General features: G+C 40.5%; 1 protein-coding gene across 1 annotated transcript in view; it reads left to right on the forward strand.

Annotated features, from left to right (window-relative positions):
- The window catches only part of NUMA1 (nuclear mitotic apparatus protein 1), a gene marked incomplete in the record, with an annotated part of 309,504 nt that overhangs the window by 39,158 nt on the left and 252,048 nt on the right, over positions 1-18,298 (forward strand). Inside the window, 4 exon segments of the mRNA XM_053708792.1 lie at positions 2,911-2,991; positions 4,208-4,298; positions 4,506-4,635; positions 12,702-12,859. Of these exon segments, the coding sequence (XP_053564767.1) occupies positions 2,911-2,991; positions 4,208-4,298; positions 4,506-4,635; positions 12,702-12,859 (460 nt within the window).

The following is an 18,298-nucleotide window of genomic DNA, read 5'->3' on the forward strand; positions in this document are numbered from 1 at the left end:
GGACACCAGCCTATTGGGCTGGGGTGCAGTCTGGAATTCCCTGAAAGCTCAGGGTTTGTGGACTCAGGAGGAGGCTCTCCTCCCGATCAATATTCTAGAACTGAGCGCGATATTCAACGCGCTTCAGGCGTGGCCTCAGCTGGCTTCGGCCAGATTCATAAGATTCCAGTCGGACAATATCACGACTGTAGCATATATCAATCATCAGTTCTCTAGCGATGATAGAGGTTACTAAAATAATTCGATGGGCAGAGACTCACTCTTGCCATCTATCAGCAATCTATATCCCAGGAGTGGAGAACTGGGAAGTGGATTTTCTAAGTCGTCAGACTTTTCATCCGGGGGAGTGGGAACTCCATCCGGAGGTGTTTGCACAATTGATTCAGCAATGGGGCACACCAGAATTGGATCTGATGGCGTCTCGTCAGAACGCCAAACTTCCTTGTTACGGGTCCAGATCAAGGGATCCTCAAGCGGTACTGATAGATGCTCTAGCAGTACCCTGGTCGTTCAACCTGGCTTATGTGTTTCCACCATTTCCTCTCCTTCCTCGTTTGCCAGAATCAAACAGGAGAGAACTTCGGTGATTTTGATAGCGCCTGCGTGGCCACGCCGGTCTTGGTATGCAGACCTGGTGGACATGTCTTCTCTTCCACTGCGACAGGACCTTCTGATTCAGGGTCCGTTCCAGCATCCAAATCTAGTTTCTCTGCGGCTGACTGCCTGGAGATTGAACGCTTGATTTTATCCAAGCGGGGATTCTCTGATTCGGTCATAGATACCTTAATTCAGGCTCGAAAGCCTGTCACTAGGAAAATTTATCATAAGATATGGTGTAAATATCTTTATTGGTGTGAATCAAAAGGCTACTCATGGAGTAAGATTAGGATTCCTAGGATTTTGTCCTTTCTCCAAGAAGGTTTGAAGAAGGGGTTATCAGCTAGTTGCTTAAAGGGACAGATATCTGCTTTATCAATTTTACTGCACAAGCGTCTGGCAGATGTTCCAGACGTTCAGTTGTTCTGTCAGGCTTTAGTTAAAATCAAGTCTGTGTTTTAAACCTGTTGCTCCACCAGGGAGTTTGAATTTAGTTCTGTTTTTAGTTGCTATCTCTTCGGCTCGAAGAATTTCTGAACTATCTGCATAGCAATGCGACTCACCTTATCTTGTTTTCCATGCTGATAAGGTGGTTTTGCGTACCAAACCTGGATTCCTTCCTAAGGTTGTTACTAATAGGAATATTAATCAGGAAATTGTTGTTCCTTCTCTGTGTCCTAATCCTTCCTCTAAGAAGAAGGATCTGTTGCACAACTTGGACATGGTTCGTGCTTTGAAGTTTTACTTGCAAGCGACCAAAGATTTTCGTCAAACATCTTCTTTGTTTGTTGTCTATTCTGGAAAGCGTAGAGGTCAAAAAGCTACGGCTAACTTTCTTTTTGGCTAAAAAGCATCATCCGTTTGGCATACGAGACTGCTGGACAGCAGCCTCCTGAAAGGATTACAGCTCACTCTACTAGAGCGGTGGCTTCCACATGGGCTTTTAAAAATGATGCTTCTGTTGAACAGATTTGTAAGGCTGCGACTTGGTCTTCGCTTCATACCTTTTCCAAATTTTACAAATTTGATACTTTTGTTTCTTCGGAGGCTATTTTTGGGAGAAAAGTTCTTCAAGCAGTGGTGCCTTCTGTTTAGCCATCTGTCTTGTCCCTCCCGTTCATCATTGTCCTGTAGCTTTGGTATTGTATCCCACAAGTAAAGGGTGAATCCGTGGACTCGTCGTACCTTATTGAAGAAAAGTAAATTTATGCTTACCTGATAAATTAATTTCTTCTATGGTACGACGAGTCCACGGCCTGGCCTGTCATTTTAAGACAGATTATAATTTTATTTTATTTTAAAACTTCAGTCACCTCTGCACCTTTTAGTTTCTCCTTTTTCTTCCTGTACCTTTGGTCGAATGACTGGGGGTGGAGCTAAGGGAGGAGCTATATAGACAGCTCTGCTGTGGTGCTCTTTGCCACTTCCTGTTAGCAGGAGGATAATATCCCACAAGTAAAGGATGAATCAGTGGACTCGCCGTATCATAGAAGAAATTAATTTATCAGGTAAGCATAAATTTACTTTTTTCTTCATTCTCTTGGTATCTTTTGTTGAAAAGCAGGGACGTAAGCTTAGGTGCTGGACCATTTCTGGAGCACTATATGGCAGCAGTTTTGCAAGAATGTTATCCCTTTGCAAGAGCACTAGAGGGCAGCACTATTTCCTGCCATGTAGTGCTCCAGATGCTACCTAGGTATCCAACACAGAATATCATGGGAACAAAGCAAATGTGATAGAAATAAATTGGTAACTTTTTTAATTGTTGTGCTCTGTCTGACTGATTAAAACATTTGTGGGTTTCATATCCCTTTAAACAAGCCTCTAGTTTGTTTAGTAAGGCTAAATTAGAGGCAGGGCAGTCTCCTCTTAGATCTATTACTGCCCATCCTACTAGTTTGTCCAGCAAGCTCCCAGCTCCTGAGCCTACCTAGGTATGCTTTTCAACAATGTATACCAAGAGAACAAAGCAAATTATATAATAGCATGGAATTGTAAACAACTTTCCAAATTACTTCTGTTTGTTTGAATCATTAATGAAAGTCTTTAGGTGTTTTGTGCCCCTTTAAGTGAAAAGTAAGGTTTTTGAGATTGTGGCGTCGTTTTTTGTAGAGGGCTGGTAAGTGGAAGAGAATGACAGGTTAGGATGATACGTCATGAGGTTTGAGATGTGTTGGTCCGTAACGTAAGAACAAGAAATTAAAACACAAATTGTAGCAGAGAATGATAGCCGGTGAGGGGTTTTAGATTATTTTTGAGCGCAATAAGAAATTTACATAGACCTGTTTTTAGAACATTTTCTTCTATTTCTAGATCATTGTGCTGCTTCTCTACTACTCCAATATGAACTCAAAAAATCCAAAGGAAGCCGAGAATCTTGATTACAAAACACAGGTAATGTTTAGTGTCTAATACAAATACATAACAGGCGAAACAAAACAAGTTAAGCTTCAAGCACTCCCTGAAGACTACTGTTCAGGGATGCATACAACATACACTAACCTTTCCGAACCCCCAGTTCCTCTCCTCCTTTGTTATCCCCTTGATCCCCCTTAGCATGTAAGCCTATGAGCCTGGCTGTTTGCAGATCATCTTCATAAGAGTTGACTACAACAGTGCGACTCTCGGCACGGCCCTCTACCCATTTGATCTCTATTAATGTTACCTTGTATATCGCCTATGTTTATAGCGCTGCGGAATCTGTTGGCGCTCCACAAATTACCGATGATGATAATAAGTTGGTACAGGAAGAGGAGTTCCCCGATCTGTAGAGCTTACAGTGTACAGGTTGAGGGTGCAGAGACATAAGGTTTGGGGTAGTTTGTCACGTGGATAGTAGCTGCAGCTGTGAGTCAATGTAGTTCAAGATTTATTTTGCTTAGTATGAATAACCATTAGACAACAGATGGTAAGCCTCTGTAATAGGTGGGCTTTCAAAGAGCTCCTCGAATTATACAAGGTTGGAGACCATCTGATGAAGCGGGGTAGAGCTTTTCAGAGTACTGGAGCAGTGCGGGAGAAGTCTTAGAGGCGGGAGTGGGACGTAGAGATAATGAGTAGAGAGACGTAGGTCAGAGGTTGATTGAAAAGGACGAGGTGGGAAATATTTGGAGATGAGACAAAATCTAGTTGGGAGTGAAGCTGTTGAGTGCTTTGTATGTTAGATTAATACTTTTGAATTGTATTGTAGTGTGTATGGGGAGCCAGTATAGAGACTGGCAGAGCAGCTGATGTAGATTGGTGGATCAGTCTAGCTGAAGCTTTCATGATAGATATGGGGGGGGGGGGGCAGGCGGGATTTGGGAAGGCATATTAGGAGTAAGTTGCAGTACTCAGTGCGTGACAAAATGAAGGATTTTTATTTTTTGTAGTTTCTTGAGTAAGGAAATGGCAAATTTGGGAAATGTTTTTTTTTTATACGTGTGAATGGCAGGATAATGCTTGGTGTATGCTGACTCTTAGGGTTGGTTGCATTTTATTAAGCTGTAGATTAATAGTACATAGAGCAGACATACAGAGGAATCTTGTTTCAGCAGTCTCTAAAGTGTGGTGTTTTGTTCTTGTTTTTTTTTTCCCCACATATTGACTTCCTGACTTTATTTGCTCATAGGCTGAACTTGCCTCTATCCTACGGTTTGTCCTGGACAATGAAGAAGAGTTATGTTTAAATGACAACCTTACCAAATTTCTGCAGCAAAAAGGTAGGTAATGTGACCTTTCTGGATGCACTTAAGCTGAATTTCAGAGAATCTACTTTGATTATTTCATTATTTGGTGAGCAAGTGGTTCACATTATAGCATTCTGTTCTATTGCTATAGTACTTACTATTTTTGAGTTTACTGTTTATTAAATTTACATTAACAATATAATACCCATATGTCTAATCTGTAGTTATTTCTGCTTGCAGCTCGCCTTCCATCCTGTGATAGCATGTCCAGCTCTGAAGAATCCATGTCTCCCAACATGCCCTTTAGACGAAAAACTGAAGTGCGCTTTCTAGAGCTGCATCGTGTTGCTTCTTCTTCCACCATAAAAGGGTAGGTCTGCAGTGCCGGGGCTGATTTTCATATTCAGCAAGTCATTGTACGTATGTGAAAACAATTTGTTTTAGAGTTGTAACTCAGTATCTTGCACCTACCTTGCTATAACCAGTAGGGGGTGTGGACAGAAATAAACCACACCCCTTTTACCTATATGAAGATGGTCTCACTTCCTCATCATAGGATGGACAAAGCTGAGTTCCCTCTCTGGAAGTATTTCAAGTAAGTAAAGTTGGAGGCTGCTTAAGCTTTTCCCACCGGGCTGCTTGCACCATACCTGCCGACTCACCAGGTGATGGAGCAGGATGCATTCTTTATCAGGCTGATAGTTCTTGATTCTGGTTCTTTGTAGTTAAGATGACTTTTTCATAAGGCTCATTAATGTTTACCCAAAATATTATGGGCCTCACGTCATTTGCATGTGGGAAGTACAGAGTCGGTCTATACCGCCCACATTTGAGATGCCGTGGAGGGGTTGGAGAACGGACGTCTAGTAATGCTTAGGCTACAATAATTATTAGTTCATAAAACATGTTAGAATTATTCTTTCTTCAAAATGAACAATGCGGTTCTAATGTAAGGATATAGAGGTGGTTAGTGTTGGCTTTTACAATGTCTGAATTTACTGACCCTTTAATTTATGGTATTATATAGACTGCCAAGATTTTTAGGTGACTTGCTATATTTATTTTTAGGAGGCCAGCCAATAGTAACCAATAGCTTACCCGACATTTGAAAGTAAATTATCTTTATTACCGGAGAGTGGTTATTTTGCTTAATTAATAGCTTTCTATACTACAACATAATTCACACAGAGCTTATCTATCCTATTGATTTCACCTATGATAAGCCTGTGATTCTATATAAAGTGATTTACATACCTGTCACAAAGTAATTAATTATTTTAATAACTCCCTTACCAGGAGCATTTATTCCCAACACAGTTCAGGTTTTATTATTTATACATGTATTGTATAGATGTTATAAATGTGAACACAATCATATTGTAATTGTTTATATTGCTATATAGGACCCAGAGTGCTGTATATAGGTATTTTTTTTTTTTTTTAGGGGGTTCACTTCACCTATTTTTAGTTTACAGTTCTAAGGCTACATAGCACCAAGACCCCTAATGAGTATATAAATAACAATCTACAAATACAGGTTTCTCTTGTTAAGTGTATTCAGTCCCAACAGGAAGTTGCAAGAGGATCACCCAAAGCAGAGCTGCTATATAGCTCCTCCCCTCCATGTCATATCCAGTCATTCTCTTGCAACACTCAACATAGTAGGAAGGTGTGAGAGGTGTGTGGAGTTTTTATACTTAATTATTTCTTCAATCAAAAGTTTGTTATTTTAAATGGCACCGGAGTGTGCTGTTTTTTCTCTCAGGCAGTATTTAGAAGAAGAATCTGCCTGCGTTTTCTATGATCTTAGCAGAAGTAACTAAGATCCACTGGCTATTCTCGCACATTCTGAGGAGTGGGGTAACTTCAGAAAGGGAACAGCATGCGGGGTTCCCTGCAGATGAGGTATGTGCAGTAAAATATTTTTCTAAGGAATGGAATTGACTAAGAAAATACTGCTGATACCGATGTAATGTAAGTACAGCCTTAAATGCAGTAGTAGTGACTGGTATCAGGCTGATGAATGTATGTGCAGTAAGTAATTTTCTAAGGAATGGAATTTGACTAAGAAAATGCTGTTAATACTGAAGTAATATATGAGCCTTAACTGCAGTAGAAGCGACTAGTAGTAGGCTTATTGATAACACTACATAACTTTTAAAATGTATGTTTAAAACGTTTACTGGCATGTTATTCGTTTTTGTGAGGTACTTTGGTGATAAATCTTTTGGGGCATGATTTTTTCCACATGGCTGACGTATATTTCTGCATAGAAAAGGTTAACTGAGTTTTCTCACTGTTGTAATATGAGTGGGAGGGGCCTATTTTTATTTTAGCGCTTTTTTGCGCAGTAAAAATTCAGTCACAGTCTTCCTGCTTCTTCCTCCTTGATCCAGGACGTCTCTAGAGAGCTCAGGGGTCTTCAACTGATTTGGTTCATTGTTATTTCAACTGTGACAGTTTTTTGTGCTTCTTAAAGGCGCAGTAGCGTTTTTTATATTGCTTGTAAACTTATTTGAAAGGATTTTCCAAGCTTGCTAGTCTCATTGCTAGTCTCATTACTAGTCTGTTTAAACATGTCTGACACAGATGAATCTGTTTGTTCACTATGTTTGAAGGCCAATGTGGAGCCCCATAGAAATATGTGTACTAAATGTATTGATGTCACTTTAAATAAGTCAAATTTTATCTGTAAAGAAATTATCACCAGACAACGAGGGGGGAAGTTATGCCGACTAACTCTCCTCACGTGTCAGTACCTTCGCCTCCCGCTCAGGAGGCGCGTGATATTGTGGCGCCAAGTACATCAGAGAGGCCCTTACAAATCACTTTGCAAGACATGGCTGCTGTTATGACAGAGGTATTATCTAAATTGCCAGAATTAAGAGGCAAGCGCGATAGCTCTGGGTTAAGGACAGAACGCGCTGATGATGTGAGAGCCATGTCCGATACTGCGTCACAATTTGCAGAACATGAGGACGGAGAGCTTCATTCTGTGGGTGACGGATCTGATCCAGGGAGACCGGATTCAGAGATTTCTAATTTTAAATTTAAGCTTGAGAACCTCCATGTATTGTTAGGGGAGGTATTAGCGGCTCTGAATGATTGTAACACGGTTGCAATTCCAGAGAAATTATGTAGGCTGGATAGATACTATGCGGTGCCGGTGTGTACTGACGTTTTTCCTATACCTAAATGGCTTACAGAGATTATTAGCAAGGAGTGGGATAGACCCGGTGTGCCTTTTTCCCCTCCTCCGATATTTAGGAAAATGTTTCCAATAGACGCCACCACATGAGACTTATGGCAGACAGTCCCTAAGGTGGAGGGAGCAGTTTCTACTTTAGCTAAACGTACCACTATACCGGTGGAGGATAGTTGTGCTTTTTCGGATCCAATGGATAAAAAATTAGGTTACCTTAAGAAAATGTTTGTTCAACAAGGTTTTATCTTACAGCCCCTTGCATGCATTGCGCCTGTCACTGCTGCTGCGGCATTCTGGTTTGAGTCTCTGGAAGAGGCCATTCGCACAGCTCCATTGGATGAGATTATGGACAAGCTTAAAGCACTTAAGCTAGCTAACTCATTTGTTTCTGATGCCGTTGTACATTTAACCAAACTAACGGCTAAGAACTCCGGACTCGCCATCCAGGCGCATAGAGCGCTATGGCTTAAATCCTGGTCAGCTGACGTGACTTCTAAATCTAAATTGCTTAATATTCCTTTCAAAGGGCAGACCTTATTCGGGCCCGGCTTGAAAGAAATTATTGCTGACATTACTGGAGGTAAGGGTCATACTCTTCCTCAGGACAAGGCCAAATCAAAGGCCAAGCAGTCTAATTTTCGTGCCTTTCGTAACTTCAAGGCAGGAGCAGCATCAACTTCCTCCACTCCAAAACAGGAAGGAACTGTTGCTCGTTTCAGACAGGGCTGGAAAGCTAACCAGTCCTGGAACAAGGGCAAGCAGGCCAGAAAACCTACTTCTGCCCCTAAGACAGCATGAAGAGAGGGCCCCCTATCCGGAAACGGATCTAGTGGGGGGCAGACTTTCTCTCTTCGCCCAGGCTTGGGCAGGAGATGTCCAGGATCCCTGGGCGTTAGAGATCATATCTCAGGGATATCTTCTGGACTTCAAAGCTTCTCCTCCACAGGAGAGATTTCATCTTTCAAGGTTATCAGCAAACTAAATAAAGAAAGAGGCATTTATACTCTGTGTACAATACCTCTTAGTAATGGGGGTGGTCCACCCAGTTCCGCGGACGGAACAAGGGCAAGGTTTTTACTCAAATCTGTTTGTGGTTCCCAAGAAAGAGGGAACCTTCAGACCAATCTTGGACCTAAAAATCTTAAACAAATTCCTAAGAGTTCCATCATTCAAAATGGAAACTATTCGAACCATCCTACCCATGATCCAAGAGGGTCAATACATGACCATAGTGGACTTAAAGGATGCCTACCTTCACATACCGATTCACAAAGATCATTATCGGTACCTAAGATTTGCCTTTCTAGACAGGCATTACCAGTTTGTAGCTCTTCCCTTCGGGTTAGCTACGGCCCCGAGAATTTTTACAAAGGTTCTGGGCTCACTTCTGGCAGTGCTAAGACCGCGAGGCATAGCGGTGGCTCCGTACCTAGACGACATTCTGATACAAGCGTCAAGTTTTCAAATTGCCAAGTCTCATACAGAGATAGTTCTGGCATTTCTGAGGTCGCATGGGTGGAAGGGGAACGTGGAAAAGAGTTCTCTATTACCACTCACAAGAGTTCCCTTCCTGGGGACTCTTATAGATTCTATAGAGATGAAGATTTACCTGACGGAGTCCAGGTTATCAAAGCTTCTGAATGCTTGCCGTGTCCTTCATTCCATTCCACGCCCGTCAGTAGCTCAGTGCATGGAAGTAATCGGCTTAATGGTAGCGGCAATGGACATAGTACCATTTGCGTGCCTGCATCTCAGACCACTGCAATTATGCATGCTAAGTCAGTGGAATGGGGATTACTCAGATTTGTCCCCTCTACTAAATCTGGATCAAGAGACCAGAGATTCTCTTCTCTGGTGGCTTTCTCGGGTCCACCTGTCCAAGGGGATGACCTTTCGCAGGCCAGATTGGACGATTGTAACAACAGATGCCAGCCTTCTAGGTTGGGGCGCAGTCTGGAACTCCCCTGAAGGCTCAGAGATTATGGACTCAGGAGGAGAATCTCCTCCCAATAAATATTCTGGAGTTGAGAGCAATATTCAATGCTCTTCTAGCTTGGCCTCAGTTAGCAACACTGAGGTTCATCAGATTTCAGTCGGACAACATCACGACTGTGGCTTACATCAACCATCAAGGAGGAACCAGGAGTTCCTTAGCGATGTTGGAAGTCTCAAAGATAATTCGCTGGGCAGAGTCTCACTCTTGCCACCTGTCAGCGATCTACATCCCAGGCGTGGAGAACTGGGAGGCGGACTTTCTAAGTCGCCAGACTTTTCATCCGGGGGAGTGGGAACTTCATCCGGAGGTCTTCGCTCAACTGATTCATCGTTGGGGCAAACCAGAACTGGATCTCATGGCGTCTCGCCAGAACGCCAAGCTTCCTTGTTACGGATCCAGGTCCAGGGACCCGGGAGCGGCGCTGATAGATGCTCTGGCAGCCCCTTGGGTTTTCAACATGGCTTATGTGTTTCCACCATTTCCGCTGCTTCCTCGACTGATTGCCAAGATCAGACAAGAGAGAGCATCAGTGATTCTGATAGCACCTGCGTGGCCACGCAGGACCTGGTATGCAGACCTAGTGGACATGTCGTCCTGTCCACCATGGTCTCTGCCTCTGAGACAGGACCTTTTCATTCAGGGTCCTTTCCATCATCCAAATCTAATTTCTCTGAGGCTGACTGCATGGAGATTGAACGCTTGATCCTATCAAAGCGTGGCTTCTCTGAGTCGGTTATTGATACCTTAATACAGGCTCGGAAACATGTTAACAGAAAAATTTACCATAAAATATGGCGTAAATATTTATATTGGTGCGAATCCAAGAGTTACTCATGGAGTAAGGTTAGGATTCCTAGGATATTGTCTTTTCTACAAGAGGGTTTAGAAAAGGGCTTATCTGCTAGTTCGTTAAAGGGACAGATTTCCAGAAGTTCCAGATGTCAAGGCCTTTTGTCAGGCTTTGGCTAGGATTAAGCCTGTGTTTAAGACTGTTGCTCCTCCGTGGAGCTTAAACTTGGTTCTTAAAGTTCTTCAAGGGGTTCCGTTTGAACCCCTTCATTCCATTGATATTAAGCTTTTATCTTGGAAAGTTCTGTTTTTGATGGCTATTTTCTCGTCTCGAAGAGTCTCTGAGTTATCTGCCTTACATTGTGATTCTCCTTACCTGATTTTCCATTCAGACAAGGTAGTTCTGCGTACTAAACCTGTGTTTTTACCTAAGGTAGTTTCTAACAGGAATATCAATCAGGAGATTGTTGTTCCATCATTATGTCCTAATCCTTCTTCAAAGAAGGAACGACTTTTGCATAATCTGGATGTAGTCCGTGCCCTGAAGTTCTATTTACAGGCAACTAAAGATTTTCGTCAAACCCCTTCCCTGTTTGTCGTGTACTCTGGACAGAGGAGAGGTCAAAAAGCTTCGGCAACCTCTCTCTCTCTTTTTGGCTTCGTAGCATAATACGTTTAGCCTATGAGACTGCTGGACAGCAGCCCCCTGAAAGAATTACAGCTCATTCCACTAGAGCTGTGGCTTCCACCTGGGCCTTTAAGAATGAGGCCTCTGTTGAACAGATTTGCAAGGCTGCAACTTGGTCTTTGCTTCACACTTTTTCAAAATTTTACAAATTTGACACTTTTGCTTCTTAGGAGGCTGTTTTTGGGAGGTTCTACAGGCAGTGGTTCCTTCCGTTTAAGTTCCTGCCTTGTCCCTCCCATCATCCGTGTACTTTAGCTTTGGTATTGGTATCCCATAAGTAATGGATGACCCGTGGACTGAATACACTTAACAAGAGAAAACATAATTTATGCTTACCTGATAAATTTATTTCTCTTGTAGTGTATTCAGTCCACGACCCGCCCTGTCTTTTTTAAGGCAGATCTAAATTTTAATTAGAACTCCAGTCACCACTGTTCCCTATGGTTTCTCCATTCTTGTCTTGTTTCGGTCGAATGACTGGATATGACGTGGAGGGGAGGAGCTATATAGCAGCTCTGCTTTGGGTGATCCTCTTGCAACTTCCTGTTGGGAAGGGAATATATCCCATAAGTAATGGATGATCCGTGGACTGAATACACTACAAGAGAAATAAATTTATCAGGTAAGCATAAATTATGTTTTTATCAGGTCCTGGCATTAATTTATCCGTTTGTATTAGGCAGCTTTCCTGTAGCAAACTATTAGAAAATATATCATAATAGCTTATTTCACAAAATTCTTTGTATAGATTAAAAATGTAATGTTTCATGGAGATAATTATAAAATAATTTGCCACACACAAAAAACTATTTGCCTATATCTGCTGAGTTTTTCATAAAAAATTTTTTTTGCCTTTTCCCCCCCTACAAAAATGTTAGACGTATTCCTTACAAAATGGTTCTATTCACATTAGACCGTTATTTGACCTATGAAAACATCTCTTTACAGAACAATATCATTTTTTTAACATTAGAGGCAGTTTAGACTTTTTGTCACAAATAGATAAATTGTTAGAAAGTTATAAGAACTACTTGTGAAAAAAGCTCCACCCAAAATTGGAGGAGACAAATAGCTAATGTACAGAGATTGCGAAGGATTGACCTCTGATGAAGTGATACAGATTGCAAAATGCGTACGGACTAAGTCAACGCAGCAGTGATTTCACATTAGTTTTTTTGCCAATTCTACAAGTTAACGCTAGATCAAAAACAGGATAGTACATCAGAAAAACTAAAGGAGTCACCGCTACGGTCTTATTCGGTGAGACACACACAAACATCTGGAATTCTAATAATAAACTACTAGACAGTGAAAGGAAACTTTTTATAAGTGTGACTTGTATAAGTAAACTCTCTAGAGAAGTTAAATAAGAGGCAGAAAAGCTTCTTACAAATAATAGTTTAGGTTTTACTGTATATTTCCTTAAGGTGGAAATTCATTTTTTTATTAAAAGGAAATAGGAAAAGAAAATCTTAATTTCTCTCACTTTATATATGACAACAAAGGATCAACTCTATCACAGAAAGGTATTATATTCCCCCCCAGATGCAACAGATGCCTCTAATAAATATTTCTATCCTGCCTGGTAAGTATTTTCTAGATATTAGGTCAAGATTTAGAATTATATGCTGTAGATTTAAAGGTTACATTTAACTCAGTGATGCATTTAGGATTAGACATGTTTTATTACCAGCTCCACTTTGTGTTTGGGGCATATATTTGTGAGCATTTTAACAAGTTCATCATTGTATTTTACAGCACTGCGACTGACAGCCCATCCTCTCCAATGATTGAAGTCCTGCACACGCCGCAGTTCCAGATGAGACGGCTGAGAAAGCAACTGATAGAGGAGAGAGAGTACAGAGATGAGCTTGAGTTGGAGCTTTCTGAAAACCGGAAGCGATTATCTGATAAAGGTTAGAGCAGAGGAATAAGGGGTCAATATAGCAAAGGCTTTCACCAACTTTTGAGCCTCTACACCTGCAGGTTTTCACAAGAGAACCTGCTCGCCATATTTAACAAGCAGCGGTCATCAGACCGCTTCTTTCCTAACCTTTCCCCACCTCTGAAGTGGCAAAATTCAAGCTCTGCAGTGTCGTCCGACCGGTGAGATTGGGGGCTGTGCAATGCTGAATTCCGCCTGCCAGAGGCGAGCTAAGGCTGACAAGGGTGCGTATATGTGCCCCTGTCTGCCGCAGGTTGATAAATCGTTCCCTAAGTGTTAATGTGCCCTTTAACTGTACTCAATTTGCTTTATTCTTTCCCTTCATGGTTTTCCACATTTAAACGGTTTATGTTAGGAAATGTCCCTGGCTCCAAGAACAGTGTAGGACCTACATGTTTTTTTATTTTAATAGTTTGTGGTGATAATTTTAAGGAAGGTCCCTCTGGTATAACAGGTAAAAGTAATTTGTCTCTTATGAAACAATTCCCCTGTCTCTTGTAACTAATTAATTCTGCTCAAAATCTGGGTAGTTACTCAATATGGCAGTTGCTCAGCACTGTACTGTAATGTATACAATCGCCTGTTTTGGTTACTTTCCATTATGTAATCAGATATATCCTTTTCACTTATGCTAACGTAGTATGAGCATTAGTAGTTAACTCCTTCAGCTACTGGAAATTTCAGAGAAAAACTTGCCCAAAGTACAGGAGAATTTTTTAGCCTTTTTTTTGTTGTCACTCTGTTTAAACCGAAATAGAGCCTTTTTTTGTTTTAGTTTTTTGTTTTTCTTTCATGTAATTGGCAAGAGTCCATGAGCTAGTGACGTATGGGATATACATTCCTACCAGGAGGGACAAAGTTTCCCAAACCTCAAAATGCCTATAAATACACCCCTCACCACACCCACAATTCAGTTTTACAAACTTTGCCTCCCATGGAGGTGGTGAAGTAAGTTTGTGCTAGATTTCTACGTTATGCGATTCGCAGCAGGCTGAAGCCCGGTTTTCCTCTCAGAGTGCAGTGAATGTCAGAGGGATGTGAAGAGAGTATTGCCTATTTGAATGCCATGGTCTTCCTCTAGGGGATCTATTTCATAGGTTCTCTGTTATCGGTCGTAGAGATTTCTTCTCCTACCTCCCTTTTCAGATCGACGATATACTCTTATATACCATTACCTCTACTGATTCTCATTTCAGTACTGGTTTGGCTATCTGCTATATGTAGATGAGTGTCTTAGGGTAAGTAAATCTTATTTCTATTCATGACACTCAAAGCTATGGTTGGGCACTTTATATGTAAAGTTCTAAATATATGTGTTTAAACTTATATTTGCCATGATTCAGGATAATCAGTATTCCTTCTTTCAGACTGCCAGTTTAATTTTTTTGGGAAAATGCATATAAATTATATTTTTTCTTACCTTAAAAATTTTCAATTGACTTTTTTTCAAAATTGCGGGCTGTTAGGCTTGCGGGTGCAGAAAATGCTTCTATTTATTGCGTCATTTTTGGCGCAAAAATTTAGTCATTTCCGGCGTCATTGTTGGCGCCGGAAGTTTTCACGTGGTTGCGTCATTTATGACGTATGTGTGTTGCGGACGTTTTTTTTGGCGCCAAAATACAAAATATGTGGGCGTTATACTTGGCGCCAAATTGTGAGCGTCATACTTGGCGCCAGTTTTTTTTCACATTATTTCAGTCTCACTTTTTAGTTGCTTCTGGTTTTCAAGAGGCTTGTTTCATTTTGCATTTTTTCCCATTCCTGAAACTGCCATTTAAAGGACCACTGTAAGTAAATATTTTCTATGCCTAACTTACTAACTACCCCAAATACGCTTTTTATCAATAGCATTTCATTAACATATCTACCGTATAGCAGAAATCTTGTCTGCAAATTTAATTGTTTTCCAAACCCACTCCGTGGGTGTCCTTTGCTCTGTACCAATCCGTTTACAATACCTAGGTTTCAAAATGGCGCTTTAAACACAAAGTTATTTGTTTAAGTATTTTGAACATGCAGTGCTGAAAATAGTGGGCAGGATAACGTGACATCGGCGAATAAAAGATATAACTTTTAAAACGTTATGAAACTTCGTTTTGGAGAAAATATAGGTCAGTAGGTTTTAATTAATGTTTATTAACTTTAATATGTTAGTTGTTTAGCTTAAAAATTATAACAGAAAGTAATCCTTTAAGGAATTTAATAATTTTGCTTTATATGTTGTTTTTTCTATTACATATTGCAAGATGTCACTACCTGACCCTGGATCAGAATCTTCTTCTGGAAAGACGCTGCCTGATGTCGGTTCTACCAAAGCTAAGTGCATTTGTTGTAAACTTTTGGTAACTGTTCCTCCGGCTGTAGTTTGTATTCGTTGTCATGATAAACTATCAAACGCAGATAGTATTTCCATTAGTAATAATCCATTACTTGCTGTTGTTCCTTCAACATCTAATGTTCAGGATGTTCTTGTTAATGTAAAGAATTTGTTTCTAATTCTATTCGGAAGGCTCTGTCTGTTATTCCTCCTTCTAGTAAACGTAAGAGGTCTTTTAAAACTTCTCATATTTCAGATGAATTTTTAAATGACCGCCATCATTCTGACTTATCTATTTCTGATGAGGATCTATCTGGTTCAGAAGATTCTGCCTCAGATATTGACACTGACAAATCTTCATATTTGTTTAAAATTGGGTTTATTCGTTCTTTACTTAAAGAAGTGTTGATTGCATTAGATATGGAGGAGTCTAGTCCTCTTGATATTAAAACTAATAAGCGTTTAAATTCAGTTTTTAAACCTCATGTAGTTATTCCAGAAGTTTTTCCAGTTCCTGATGCTATTTCAGAAGTAATTTTTAGGGAATGGAATAGTCTGGGTACTTCATTTACTCCTTCTCCAAGGTTTAAGAAATTGTACCCTTTCTAATCTGATAGATTAGAGTTTTGGGAGAAAATCCCCAAAGTTGATGGGGCTATCTCTACTCTTGCTACACGTACTACTATTCCTACGGCAGATAGTACTTTGTTCTCAGATTCAATAATTTCAACTGTTACTGGGGGGAAGGGAGCCTTTTTGCCTCAGGATAAAAAATTTAAGGGTAAATATAGGGCTGCTAATCGTTTTCGTTCCTTTCGTCAGGATAAGGAACAAAAGCCTGACCCTTCCCCTAAAGGAACAGTTTCCGTTTGGAAATTTTGCTCCAGTCTGGAATAAATCCAAGCCTTTTAGAAAGTCAAAACCAGCCCCCAAATCCGCATGAAGTGCGGCCCTCATTCCAGCACAGCTGGTAGGGGGCAGGTTACGATTTTTCAAAGGTGTTTGGATCAATTCGATTCAAAGTCTTTGGATTCAGAACATTGTTTCACAAGGGTACAGAATAGGTTTCAAGGTAAGACCGCCTGTGAGAAGATTCTTTCTCACGCATTCCAGTAAACCCAGTAAAGGCTCAAGCGTTTCTGAATTGTGTTTCAGACCTGGAGTCAGCTGAGGTAATTGTGCCAGTTCCAGTTCTGGAACGGGGCCGGGGTTTTATTCAAATCTGTTCATTGTTCCAAAGAAAGAATTCTTTCAGACCAGTTCTGGATCTAAAAATATTGAATTGTTATGTAAGGATACCAACATTCAAAATGGTGACTATAAGGACTATTCTGCCTTTTGTTCAGCAAGGGCATTATATGTCCACAATAGACTTACAGGATGCATATCTTCATATTCCTCCTTCTAGTAAACGTAAGAGGTCTTTTAAAACTTCTCATATTTCAGATGAATTTTTAAATGACCGCCATCATTCTGACTTATCTATTTCTGATGAGGATCTATCTGGTTCAGAAGATTCTGCCTCAGATATTGACACTGACAAATCTTCATATTTGTTTAAAATTGGGTTTATTCGTTCTTTACTTAAAGAAGTGTTGATTGCATTAGATATGGAGGAGTCTAGTCCTCTTGATATTAAAACTAATAAGCGTTTAAATTCAGTTTTTAAACCTCATGTAGTTATTCCAGAAGTTTTTCCAGTTCCTGATGCTATTTCAGAAGTAATTTTTAGGGAATGGAATAGTCTGGGTACTTCATTTACTCCTTCTCCAAGGTTTAAGAAATTGTACCCTTTCTAATCTGATAGATTAGAGTTTTGGGAGAAAATCCCCAAAGTTGATGGGGCTATCTCTACTCTTGCTACACGTACTACTATTCCTACGGCAGATAGTACTTTGTTTAAAGATCCTTTAGATAGGAAGCTTGAATCCTTTCTAAGGAAGGCTTATTTATGTTCAGGTAATCTTCTTAGACCTGCTATTTCTTTGGCTGATGTTGCTGCAGCTTCCACTTTCTGTTTGGAGGCTTTAGCGCAACAAGTGTCAGACCATAATGCTTATAGCATTGTTAAACTTCTTCAACATGCTAATAACTTTATTTGTGATGCCATTTTCGATATCATTAGAATTGATGTCAGGTATATGTCTTTAGCTATTTTAGCCAGAATAGCTTTATGGCTTAAGTCTTGGAATGCAGATATGACTTCTAAGTCAACATTGCTTTCTCTTTCTTTCCAAGGTAATAAATTATTTGGTTCTCAGATTCAATAATTTCAACTGTTACTGGGGGGAAGGGAGCCTTTTTGCCTCAGGATAAAAAATTTAAGGGTAAATATAGGGCTGCTAATCGTTTTCGTTCCTTTCGTCAGGATAAGGAACAAAAGCCTGACCCTTCCCCTAAAGGAACAGTTTCCGTTTGGAAATTTTGCTCCAGTCTGGAATAAATCCAAGCCTTTTAGAAAGTCAAAACCAGCCCCCAAATCCGCATGAAGTGCGGCCCTCATTCCAGCACAGCTGGTAGGGGGCAGGTTACGATTTTTCAAAGGTGTTTGGATCAATTCGATTCAAAGTCTTTGGATTCAGAACATTGTTTCACAAGGGTACAGAATAGGTTTCAAGGTAAGACCGCCTGTGAGAAGATTCTTTCTCACGCATTCCAGTAAACCCAGTAAAGGCTCAAGCGTTTCTGAATTGTGTTTCAGACCTGGAGTCAGCTGAGGTAATTGTGCCAGTTCCAGTTCTGGAACGGGGCCGGGGTTTTATTCAAATCTGTTCATTGTTCCAAAGAAAGAATTCTTTCAGACCAGTTCTGGATCTAAAAATATTGAATTGTTATGTAAGGATACCAACATTCAAAATGGTGACTATAAGGACTATTCTGCCTTTTGTTCAGCAAGGGCATTATATGTCCACAATAGACTTACAGGATGCATATCTTCATATTCCAATTCAACCGGATCACTATCAGTTCCTGAGATTCTCTTTTCTAGACAAGCATTACCAGTTTTTTGCTCTTCCTTTTGGCCTAGCAACAGCTCCAAGGATCTTTTCGAAGGTTCTCGGTGCCCTTCTCTCTGTAATCAGGAAGCAGGGT

The sequence above is a fragment of the Bombina bombina genome, chromosome 3 (assembly GCF_027579735.1).
Source record: "Bombina bombina isolate aBomBom1 chromosome 3, aBomBom1.pri, whole genome shotgun sequence".
NCBI classification, from domain to species: Eukaryota; Metazoa; Chordata; class Amphibia; order Anura; family Bombinatoridae; genus Bombina; species Bombina bombina.